Source organism: Acyrthosiphon pisum, chromosome A2, assembly GCF_005508785.2.
Source record: "Acyrthosiphon pisum isolate AL4f chromosome A2, pea_aphid_22Mar2018_4r6ur, whole genome shotgun sequence".
Lineage (NCBI taxonomy): Eukaryota > Metazoa > Arthropoda > Insecta > Hemiptera > Aphididae > Acyrthosiphon > Acyrthosiphon pisum.
The window spans coordinates 80,510,825-80,523,517 of NC_042495.1; the positions used below are offsets into that span (position 1 = coordinate 80,510,825).

At 29.9% G+C, this 12,693-nt stretch overlaps 1 protein-coding gene across 18 annotated transcripts in view; it reads right to left on the reverse strand.

Annotated features, from left to right (window-relative positions):
- Positions 1 to 2,201: 2,201 nt before the first annotated feature.
- Positions 2,202 to 12,693, reverse strand: part of LOC100168379 (collagen alpha-1(III) chain) — a 43,064-nt gene continuing 32,572 nt past the window's right edge. For 12 of the 18 annotated variants that reach the window (XM_029490276.1, XM_001944877.5, XM_008185191.3 and 9 more), the window contains 18 exons: positions 12,634 to 12,669; positions 11,953 to 12,075; positions 11,815 to 11,841; positions 11,571 to 11,681; positions 11,433 to 11,459; positions 10,673 to 10,777; positions 10,405 to 10,521; positions 10,103 to 10,216; positions 9,675 to 9,794; positions 7,102 to 7,224; positions 6,825 to 6,950; positions 6,517 to 6,630; positions 6,089 to 6,208; positions 5,294 to 5,398; positions 5,026 to 5,142; positions 4,718 to 4,831; positions 4,291 to 4,410; positions 2,202 to 4,229 (listed from right to left, as the gene is read on the reverse strand). In XM_029490276.1, the coding sequence (XP_029346136.1) occupies positions 2,896 to 4,229; positions 4,291 to 4,410; positions 4,718 to 4,831; positions 5,026 to 5,142; positions 5,294 to 5,398; positions 6,089 to 6,208; positions 6,517 to 6,630; positions 6,825 to 6,950; positions 7,102 to 7,224; positions 9,675 to 9,794; positions 10,103 to 10,216; positions 10,405 to 10,521; positions 10,673 to 10,777; positions 11,433 to 11,459; positions 11,571 to 11,681; positions 11,815 to 11,841; positions 11,953 to 12,075; positions 12,634 to 12,669 (3,053 nt within the window). In that variant the 3' untranslated portion in view covers positions 2,202 to 2,895. The remainder of the gene's footprint in view (positions 4,230 to 4,290; positions 4,411 to 4,717; positions 4,832 to 5,025; positions 5,143 to 5,293; positions 5,399 to 6,088; positions 6,209 to 6,516; positions 6,631 to 6,824; positions 6,951 to 7,101; positions 7,225 to 9,674; positions 9,795 to 10,102; positions 10,217 to 10,404; positions 10,522 to 10,672; positions 10,778 to 11,432; positions 11,460 to 11,570; positions 11,682 to 11,814; positions 11,842 to 11,952; positions 12,076 to 12,633; positions 12,670 to 12,693) is intronic. The other 6 variants (XM_029490277.1, XM_029490275.1, XM_029490269.1 and 3 more) reach the window with 5 other exon arrangements.

Sequence of the window (12,693 nt, forward strand, 5' to 3'; positions counted from 1 at the left end):
CTGCAAATTAGAACCAAATGTACCTATTTAATTCTATTCAACGAATATCTCTATATTATAATACGAATATTTTTTTTTGCCCACGAGACTGTAATATGGAAGTTTAACTGCATGTGCAATTTTTTATTTATCTAATATAATGCGTATTTTCCAGTGACAGATAATTAATACCTTTTCGGGAGAATATGAAAGGATTTCGATGTTCAATTTGAAAAACCACTTAAATAGTATTATACCCTAGTAAAATTGAACGTAGATACATTAAAATAAAATATATTTTAGGTTAATTTGTCTTTCCTATTTAATTATTATCATACCTACAGAATATTATATAAAATTAATTTTCCTAGTAGAAAATGTACATGTATAATAATGGGAAGGGGAGGGGGAAGTGGTCAAAATTATGAATATGTCTGAAAACAATATTGAAACTTTTGTCTTATTTTTCAAATATCTATATAATTATAGTGATATTTACGTCCAAAATATTTATACCATTATATGAATGAAATAAGCTATTTGTTTTGTTGTCATAATTTAATATTTAATTTTGTTTTTGAACGTGACAAATACTTTAATATAATATTTTATCAACAATTCACTGTTATTAAATTCAAGGTAATCACCATTGTTACGACTTATTAAATTATTATAAAATATAAATAAATAACATTATTAGTTATTACACATACAAACGAATGTTTCCGACATCTCAAATATCCAGAAGCTTTTAATTTCAAGGACAAATAATAATATCACAGTAAGGGTACATTTTACATTAATCCATATACCAACTAAACCACCACTAAGTTTAGAGATAAAGCAGAACAGTTTACAGTTCACATTACCGTTTGCTCGTTCCACGGCATTTATAGCAATAACTGTTACAATTTCTAAGCCGTCTCTACTAATTTTATTCAAATTACAATGCATAAGTACCTAATATTTTATCAAATAACCTAATATAGTTAAACACATTTTACATTATCCTTTAGTCAATAGTTAATCCCTTCTCCTTTGGTACCTATATATACACGGCATAATAGGTATATGGATTTTAAACATTTTATTCTCTATAACAAACATCGCTCTTATAGATTATGTAATGTTTTTTTTTTTTTCTAATTTTAATTATCGTGGTATTATACTCAACGTATTCACAGATCATTAGCTGCTGCAGCCACATAATTCTCAATAATATATTATAATAATATCCATCAAAACCTTTGTCAATTGAAATTATCATAATGTGTAAAATAATAATTCAACTGTGAATAATATTAACTATAAACCATGGTTGAAATATACAAGGTTATTGCATAAATACCCCTTCTCAATCAAATATTTTATGATAAAAACAAAAATGGCAACGTAAAAGGAGCCAATAATAATTAAGTATATTGTATATAAGCGCGGGATTTTGAATTTGTTAGCTTTTTTCGGCGTATTTTTGATGATAAGAAAAATTGATATTTGTGATATCCCTTTACGCAGCTATTTTGTTTCTTATGATAACAATCCGAGTAGATATGCAATAACCTGTATATTTAAACCATTCTATATACCTACTATAATGGCTACCTACTACTATAGAATGTATATTTGTGTAATACTAATTATGACAATATTTTCCAAGACCTCAACATCACTTCACTAGAACTAAGAACGTATAGGAATATTGTGTAGAATGTGTTTCACCCATTGAATTCATACTAACTAAACATATATAGGGACCAATTTGTTGAAGAGTGATATTTGAGTGTGTGTCAATTTGTGCGAAATCCATTAAAATTGAAAAATGTTCCTAATTAGTCTATCCAAAAATATATTGATAACTCATAAGTCATAACAAATATGCCATGTATTCCATGAAATGGAATATATATAAATTAATGTTGCTTTTTTAAATAAAACATTTAAAAAAACGCTATTGGAAACATATTATGCATATCTAAATTTAAAATTTTAATTTGGATCACTTGCAATAATAATTATTAATGCATAAAATTAAATAATAATTTTATGTACATAGTAAAAATATAAAATTAGGCTATTTTTATACCTTAATTTATCATTTTCAATATAATATTTTATTTTTAGTTAATATAGATTAATAATACTACATTGCTTCGATATATTTTTTCTTATTGAAATGCCTTTTTTTAATGGAATATTTTATATTTAATAAAGTGTACACACAATTTTACAATTCAAATTATTTATATTTTATTTATTTTTAATTGACATTAATTAGGTACGGCACATAGAAACAAATATTCATTAAGAGAAAATCAAAATTGTCAATCAACGTCTATCCAGGAGTTACCATCTTATAAATATATACAGTTTTATCGTAACAATAGATTTATTTAGGCTTACGAAAGTATCTATAAATTGACAGTAAATGTTTGGTAACTTCTGGACGGGTTATAATTAACAGATAGTATAAATTAATAAACGTAATACAACATTTTCATTAAATCAAAATGGTACAATTAAAATTGCTGTGAAATAAAATAAATTATACATTCACACAATTACTTTCAGTTTCGAATATTTAATTACAATATATTGTACATATTGATCTTATTAAATGTTTATTAAAAAAAAAAAAAACAATTTAAATAAAAAAATATCCTTATAATTTGGATTACAATCAATAAAATAAACTTAAACTAAAAATAAAATTACCTGAGCTTTTGTGGCATTAAATTTTATAATATGACATAATTATTGTAAATTGTTTTTAGTACAATATGGATGTAATCGTATAGCCGTATGTCCAAATATAAAAAAATATTGAAATGTTATAATATTTATCCTGTTGCCGATTTATTTGTTTTGTAATTTGTATTTTTTTAGTCTTGAAATGTGTATTGATTATTTTCAATATTACTAATCTATAGTTTTCCTTCTTACAACTTTTATCTTTCTTCCAAATTCTGGTTGGTCATAAATTGGGGCATTTGGGTAATTCTTCCTACTTGGACTTTTAATTACAACAGATGGATTTAATTGACTTTGTTTTATTACTTGATTGAAACTGCTTCTGATATTCGCGGTTTGTGATTCACTTTGTTCACAATATGAACATTTATATGGTACTTGATAAGCCGAAGGGAAAACGGGATTTAACTTAGATGATAGCACTTCTTTTGATACTGCGCTTCCTGCTCCACATGATGGATAAAATACTACCGGCACGAATCCAATAACAGCACCCTCCGGGAGATTATTTAAGTCAACTGTTGTTTGTTGTTGTTGTATTTGATTGGTAGAATTGTTACTTGTTGGTGGAACAAAATAACATGGACAAGATCCTGGGTTTGGCACAATTGGTAGTGGATAAGGAATTATATTGACAGGCGTCGAAGAATCCGGTGAAAGAGTACTAAATTGATCTTCGTAGGATATGGTACTAGTTGATTGCACTAAATTTGTATTTTCAGGTGTCGATGCTGTTTTGGTGGATACACTATAAAATGGAGTGCTGGTTTCTGGTTTGCTTGATGATAAGACTACCTGATTTGATTCTTGACCAAATTGATATGGTAATTTGGGTGCCTTTGTAGGACTGCTTACGTATTGCGGAGTAAGTGAACTGGAATATCCAGATGATCCTGACGATGTTCCTATTAATTCATTTTTACCTAAAATTACGGCTTTTTGGCCATCGTTAGATTCAGGTACATTTGGCACATTAATGCGTATATCTATCAAACTAGGTTTTTCTGGGTACTCCACAGAAGTTTGACTAGACTCACTCTTATAACCATATGTTGGGGTAGCAACAGGAGTAGTTATTTGAGGTGTTTTACCTTTGTTTTCTGTTGCTGGGGAAGTAAATTGTTGTTTAGGATTACCATAAGCGTTTCCGTTGAAAGGATATTGATCACCAGCTGGGTATGCATTAAAATCTGGTTGACCGGGGTATATTTGATTTTGACCCGGGTACAATTCGAAATACCCAGAGTAACCAGATGGTGAACTAGGTGGTGGGTAATTAGGAAGTGGTGCGTTAGGTGGAGGGGGTACTGGGTAACCTGAACTTAAATACCCAGGATATTCATTTGGTTGCTGTGCTCCATAGTCAGGAACATTTGGTCTTTGAGGATAGCTGGTAGGATAAACATAACTCTGACCCGGGTATGATGGTTGAGGAATAGGTTTGTTTGGATAACCTGTTTGGGTTTGACCAATTGATGATGGATAACCATTGGATGGTAAACCTTAAAAAAAATTTTGATTCATTATAAATTCAAAAAAACATTTAGTTATTTAAATATTCACCTGATATACTTCCACTGCCTGGATTAATGGGAGATGGGCTGGGTTTTGGTGAAGTGGGATAAGAACCTGGAGTTCCTGGGGTTCCTGGAGTGCCTGGTTGACCGGGAAGGCCTGGTTGACCTTAAACAAAAGTAAAACTAAGTTACACAAGAAAATAAATTACGAATATTACATTACTAAAACTAAACAAAAACTTATCAATGATCAAATATTTTAATTACATATTTTTCAACCATTGTATAGTTTTTGATACTTTATATTGCAAAGCACATTTTTACGTTACCACTAGCTTGTAAATTCAAACTAAAAACTCTTAACTAATTTATATATCTTATATAAGAATTATAAAAATCTATAAAATGTGTTTTTATTGGGAATCTTAATAACCAAACCCCCCCTAAAAAAATCTTTATATAATAAATTTTACCTGTAGAACCGGGATATCCTGATAGATTAGGTTTTCCATAGTCAACTGAAGGTTGAGGATATTGACCAAATGATTGAGCTGGAATACCTGGGAGGCCAGGGGTTCCTGGTTGACCTAAATTATTAACAACAAGTTAGTATAATATTTTATTTAATTCAGAAATACTAAAATTAAAAACAAGTTAGAAGTAGTGAGTTTCTATATAATATTTGATATATTATAGACGAGTAGATTAAATCAATAAATATATGTTTAGGTAATTATACTATATTTAAACCGTGTAGATAAAAATGTAAGTTTAAATGTACCTGGTGTACCAGGAGATCCTGGATATCCAGCAGGAGGTGTAGGTTTTTGGTAGGACGGTCCCGCGGGAAGTCCTGGTGTACCTGGAGTACCAGGAGTACCTGGTTTCCCTGGTTGACCTGAGGTATAAATCACAGTTATGAACAAATACATCGTTTAAAATTTATATGTTTGAAATTGCTCCAACGTTATGAAGAAATTTTAGTTTTAAATATGTACTTATTTAGAATTATAATAGGTACAGAATGATTTTTTTTAAATTATATATACCTGAGCTTCCGGGATAACCGGAATAAGATGGTTGAGAAGGATATGTTGGTGAATTTGGTTTTTGATAAGAAGGCTGGCTTGGTATACCTAGAGTTCCTGGTTGACCTATAATTATATTTCACAAATTATTATACAACAAATATATTGAAGAGATAATCGTTAAGTCTTTTCTTGTTAAGAAATAATTTAAAACTCTTAAGAATATGATTATATACGTATGTACTTAAATTATAAATGTATGATAAATTATGACATCAAAAATGATATAATTTAGCAATTTTCATGTACATTGTACAGATTACATAAGTAGGTAGTATTTTCATATACAAGTATACATTTTAAATTATTACAGTATACTAAATATAACAAGTTGTTGTATAGTGATGTAGGTAAAAAACAGCAGTTATGTCAAAATATTTATAATATCACCGTGGCTATGTGCCTATACCTATGCCAAATGGAATATTAAAGATATTATTATCAGTTGAATGAGTAAAGCAAACAGGGTATTTCAAAATAAACCAAAAATAAGTATTATTTATGAATTGTGGATTTTTTTTGTTGTATTTTTTGATGAATAGTCACTTTTAACTAACTTACTGTTACAATTACGTTATTCTAGAATATGTGGCCAGAAAGTACATTTTTAAGTTAAAAACAATTTTGTTTTTAAATTTAAATCATTAGAATAAAGTTGTTTTCTTTAATTTTAAGCCGCATATTGCAATGTGTTTTATCTGGTAATCCTGGAGGTTGTCCTAAAATATAAAAATATTTAGTTATTTAAATATTCACCTGATACACTTCCACTGCCTGGATTTATGGGGTATGGGCTGGGTTTTGGTGAAGTGGGATAAGAACCTGGAGTTCCTGGGGTTCCTGGAGTGCCTGGTTGACCGGGAAGGCCTGGTTGACCTTAAACAAAAGTAAATTTATGTTACACAAGAAAATAAATTACGAATATTACATTACTAAAACTAAACAAAAACTTATCAATGATCAAATATTTTAATTACATATTTTTCAACCATTGTACAGTTTTTGATTCTTTATATTGCAAAGCACATTTTTACGTTACCACTAGCTTGTAAATTCAAACTAAAAACTCTTAACTAATTTATATATCTTATATAAGAATTATAAAAATCTATAAAATGTGTTTTTATTGGGAATCTTAATAACCAAAACCCTCCTAAAAAAATCTTTTTTATAATAAATTTTACCTGTAGAACCGGGATATCCTGATAGATTAGGTTTTCCATAGTCAACTGAAGGTTGAGGATATTGACCAAAAGATTGAGCTGGAATACCTGGGAGGCCAGGGGTTCCTGGTTGACCTAAATTATTAACAACAAGTTAGTATAATATTGTATTTAATTCAGAAAAACTGAAATTAAAAACAAGTTAAAAGTAGTGAGTTTCTATATAATATTTGATATATTATAGATGAGTAGATTAAATCAATAAATATATGTATAGGTAATTATACTATATTTAAACCGTGTAGATAAAAATGTTAGTTTAAATGTACCTGGTGTACCAGGCGATCCTGGATATCCAGCAGGAGGTGTAGGTTTTTGGTAGGACGGTCCCGCGGGAAGTCCTGGTGTACCTGGTGTACCTGGAGTACCAGGAGTACCTGGTTTTCCTGGTTGACCTGAGGTATAAATCACAGTTATGAACAAATACATCTTTTAAAATTTGTATGTTTGAAATTGCTCCAACGTTATGAAGAAATTTTAGTTTTAAATATGTACTTATTTAGAATTATAATAGGTACAGAATGTTTTTTTTAAAATTATATTTACCTGAGCTTCCGGGATAACCGGAATAAGATGGTTGAGAAGGATATGTGGGCTTAACTGGGTATGTTGGTGGATTTGGTTTTTGATAAGATGGCTGACTTTGTATACCTGAGGTTCCTGGTTGACCTATAATTATATTTCACATATTATTATATAACAAATATATTGAGAAGATAATTGTTAAATCTTTTCTTGTTAAGAATTAATTTAAATATTTTTTAAAATATGATAATATACGTATGTACTTAAATTATAAATGTATAATAAATTATGACATCTGTTAGTGCCGCCGCCGATACTCGCGTCATCTCAAATTAAAGGTAATCCGTATTTGCGCGCTTCGCAGGCTGACACACACACATACTTACAAACACGCACATTTTATCATAGGTAATTACAAATTATTATTGTTGAAATTGTGAATTATATATGTTGGTTTTATACACAACGATTGCCGTGTCATGTTATATGTGTTTAGTCTATAGGTATTGAGTTATTTTTCCTCAGTACAGTATTGATTGTTATTCTCGCAACACACAGGTGCATCGCATATTTTATGAGTTACTGGGGCAGAGTGCGTGTCTTTAGGAATAGGAAACCTCAGTTTTGAAGACACGAATCTTGGCTGGATTGTGACAGGTGGGTTCGAAGTTACTTGTCTTCTAGGCATTAATTCCTTTGGAGAAACTATGGAAAGTGTTAGAAGGTAGTACTTGCAGATGAGGAACAATATCCAGAAGTCAGTTAGGCGAAGTGAAGATGGTCGCTTTGTTCTGCGGTTACCAACCAAGCCAGAGATTCAAAACTTAGGAGACAGTTTAGCAATGTTTTTAATCTTAAGATTTAGATTCCAATGAGATGAACAGTAACGAGTGGATCTGGATTGGCATTAAATATGTACTCATGCGTGGGCCAACAGTCCAAGAAGATATTTTTTCAATTCTAGTTAGATTTCGGAAACATCAGTATGTAATCACGGCCGATATCGAGAAAATGTTTCCGCAGATAAAGGTAACGCCAGAAGATTGTCACTTACAAAGGATACTTTGGCGTGCAAATCCAAGTGAAGTGCTCCGAACATACAATCTGAGGATAATTACATATGGTACAACACCAGCATCCTTTATAGCAACGTAATATTTAGTTACGCTAGCTGAAGAAGTAGAAATGGAGAATCCAAATGTGGCAGAAGTAATAAACAGAGACTTCTACATGGATGATCTAATGACAGTTTGTGATACGGTAGAAGAATGTATGCAATTACAAAGGCAGATACCCGGCATTTTGGAATCTGTGAAACTACCACTTAGAAGGTGGTGTTCGAATTTGCATTTGATCATTGCCAACATAAGTGAGAACCAAAAAAATCCTTATTTCACTTTAAATCTAGGATAAATCATTAGGACTATGCTGGCAACCAGCACTTGAACAGTTCAAGTTTAATATTTCGATTTCTTTAGATAGAGTTACACTGACTATGAGAATGTTTCTCTCAGAACTAAATAGGGTGTTCGATCTATTAGGATTCTTGAATCCAGTGCTCATCAAAGGCAAGTTTTTTCTTCAACATCTCTGGCAGCAAAAAGTTGATTGGTATGCACCACTATAGGCAGATATCCAAGAAAAATTGAGAAAGTACTACTATGAATTGGAGTTACTAGGAACTTTGTATTCATCGCAAGTGCAAGTTCCAGCCTGGTGTCCAATTTGTAGTGCATGGATTTTTTGACGCATAAATTCAAGCTTTCGGAGCTATACAGTGCATATACTTACGGAGTTCAGATCATCAAGGCATTCGTGGTTGCTTTGTTCAAAAACTATAGTAGCTCAAAACAACTCAAAACAACAACTATTCCAAGACTAGAGCTAAGTGGAGCACTACTCTTAGCTCAGCTAGCATCAAGGGTAGCAGACTCTTGGAGCATACATTGTGAAACTATTCATTTGTGGATAAATTCAATGATAGTCTTAGGGTGGCTTAACAGTCATTCATCACGATTAAAGTTATTTTTAGCTAACGGTGTTAGTCAAAGACTAGAAATAACAACAGCCAAACAGTGGAATCATGTACCAACAAATGAAAATCCAGCCAACGTCCTTTCCAGAGGAGTAACAGCGCAAGTGTTGCAAGAAGCAAATGGTTGGTGGTTTGGCCCACATTGGCTATCAAGCGATACAGATTCTTAGAGCAAGAAAGCTAATTTTGAAAAGATACCAGAAGAAGCACTACCAGAGCTTAGAACTATGCAATTGAGTCTGGTTATAGTACAACGTAGAAATGTATTGTTAGATGCGCATTCAGAATGGAAGAAGTTAATTCGCCTAACTGCTTGGATTTTGAAATTTATTGAGTTCTTAAAATTTAAAAATTGTATGACAAGGTTCATTAGGTATCTAACAGCATCAGACCTTAAAAAAACAGATCAATGGTTGATGAAACAATTTTGTTTTTAAATTTAAATCATTAGAATAAAGTTGTTTTCTTTAATATTAAGCCGCATATTGCAATGTGTTTTATCTGGTAATCCTGGAGGTTGACCTAAAATATAAAAATATTTAGTTATTTAAATATTCACCTGATACACTTCCACTGCCTGGATTTATGGGGTATGGGCTGGGTTTTGGTGAAGTGGGATAAGAACCTGGAGTTCCTGGGGTTCCTGGAGTGCCTGGTTGACCGGGAAGGCCTGGTTGACCTTAAACAAAATCAAAACTATGTTACACAAGAAAATAAATTACGAATAGTATATTACTAAGGCTAAATAAAAACTTATCAATGATCAAATATTTTAATTACATATTTTTCAACCGTTGTACAGTTTTTGATTCTTTATATTGCAAAGAACATTTTTACGTTACCATTAGCTTGTAAATTCAAACTAAAAACTCTTAACTAATTTATATATCTTATATAAGAATTATAAAAATCTCTAAAATGTGTTTTTATTGGGAATCTTAATAACCAAAACCCTCCTAAAAAAATCTTTTTTATAATAAATTTTACCTGTAGAACCGGGATATCCTGATAGATTAGGTTTTCCATAGTCAACTGAAGGTTGAGGATATTGACCAAATGATTGAGCTGGAATACCTGGGAGGCCAGGGGTTCCTGGTTGACCTAAATTATTAACAACAAGTTAGTATAATATTGTATTTAATTCAGAAAAACTAAAATTAAAAACAAGTTAAAGAGTTTCTATATAATATTTGATAATATATTATAAATGAATTGGTTAAATCAATAAATATATAGTATAATTATACTATATTTAAATCGTTTAGATAAAAATGTAAGTTTAAATGTACCTGGTGTACCAGGAGATCCTGGATATCCAGCAGGAGGTGTAGGTTTTTGGTAGGTCGGTCCCGCGGGAAGTCCTGGTGTACCTGGAGTACCAGGAGTACCTGGTTTTCCTGGTTGACCTGAGGTATAAATCACAGTTATGAACAAATACATCGTTTAAAATTTGAATGTTTGAAATTGTTTCAACATTATGGAGAAATTTTAGTTTTAAATATGTACTTATTTAGAATTATAATAGGTACAGAATGTTTTTTTTTTTATTATATATACCTGAGCTTCCGGGATAACCGGAATAAGATGGTTGAGAAGGATATGTTGGTGGATTTGGTTTTTGATAAGAAGGCTGGCTTGGTATACCTGGAGTTCCTGGTTGACCTATAATTATGTTTCACAAATTATTATACAAAAAATAATTTGAGGAGATAATCGTTAAGTCTTTTCTTGTTAAGAAATAATTTAAAACTTTTATGTATATGATAATATACGTATGTACTTAAATTATAAATGTATAATAAATTATGACATCTGTTAGTGCCGTCGCCGATACTCGTCAAGTATACATTTTAAATTATTATAGTATACTGTATAGCAAGTTGTTTTCAGAATTATAAAATTCAAGCTAGGTACTTATTTAAAAAAAAAAATACTTATGTGTTTATCTATAATTTATCTTACTATAATTATAATATAGTGATATAGGTACAAAACAGCAGTTCTGTCCTAACCTAACCTAACCTAACCTATGTCAATTGAAATATAAAGGATATTATTATTACTTGAATGAGTAAAACAAACAGGAAATTTCAAAATAAACCAAAAATAAGTATTTTTTATGAATTGTGGATTTTTTTGTATTGTATGTTTCGACGAATTGTCACATTTAACTTACTTACTGTTACGGTTACGTTATTATAGAATATACTGCCAGAAAGTACATTTTTAAGTTAGAAACTTTTTGTTTTTAAATTGAATTCATTATACTAAAGTTTATTTTTTTTAATTTTAAGCTGTATATGACAATGTTATTTACCTGGTAATCCTGGAGTGCCTGGTTGACCTAAAATATAAAATAATGGGAAATATATATTATAATTATTCTAATTTAATTATTTCCATTTATTTTTAGTTGATTATAATATTATAACTAATCAAATGTGAATATTTTTACCTGGACTTCCTGGATATGAAGAACTTGGTTTAACAGATTGATAATTAGGCGTTTGATTCAATGTAGAACCTGGATAAGCTGAGCCTGGTGATCCAGGTGTACCGGGTTGACCTTAATTAAACAATTTTAAATTGTTGCTTTAATAATTAATATTTAAACTATAGATTTTAGTAAAGTTATTTGTTTAAAACGTTAATTAATGCATTTTGTACATTTTGTTATACTTTCAATTAATAATAAGTACCTGGTGTTCCTGGTGTTCCGGGTAATCCTAAAAGAGTTTTATTATATGTTATTATCTTTGAATAAAACAAAGAAAAATCTTATATTTTACGTATTTTTTTTAAAAATTATTTTATTTATATTAATTTATATTGTTTACCTTGACTTCCAGGATAAGAAGATACTGGATATAGAGATGGATTTCCATATTGATTAACAGAAGATGGTTTTTGATATGAAGGTTGGTATACAGACCCAGGTAGACCTGGTGTTCCTGGTTGACCTTTAAAAATAAGAATAATATTTATATAAAAAAAAGTTTGAACAGAATACTGAATTACTGATAGGAATATTATTTAGTGTTAATGTTGAATTGTAATTTTTACTTTTTCACCAACGTAGTTAATCATTAGAAAATAATGAGAATTGAGCAATGTTAAGTTGATACAATTATTTTCCACATTAATATGTACTTATTTTATACTATTATAATATTCTTCATTAAATATTTCTCAAAACATTTTATTTTTTCTGTAGGTAATTGATAACTGTAATTAAACTATATTCATAAGCATATAATGTAGTGAACTTCTTATTTTTATAAATACAATTATGTGATTGAATACATCATTATTTTAGATAGCGAGTAACTTATTTAACCTACCTATGCATTACATTTATGTATATATATATATAGATTTAATGGATTTTTTCTTTTATAGCTTTCAATATTGTGATTGAAGGGATTTATAAAATATATCTTCGTTCATTTTTTTACTAATTTTATGAATGATGATAAGATGTTATTTTTTCCTATATAATATATTTTTGATAAAATTACCTGGAAGTCCGGGAGAGCCAGGGTATCCTGATTGACCTAAAAAAATATTTTTAATTAAGA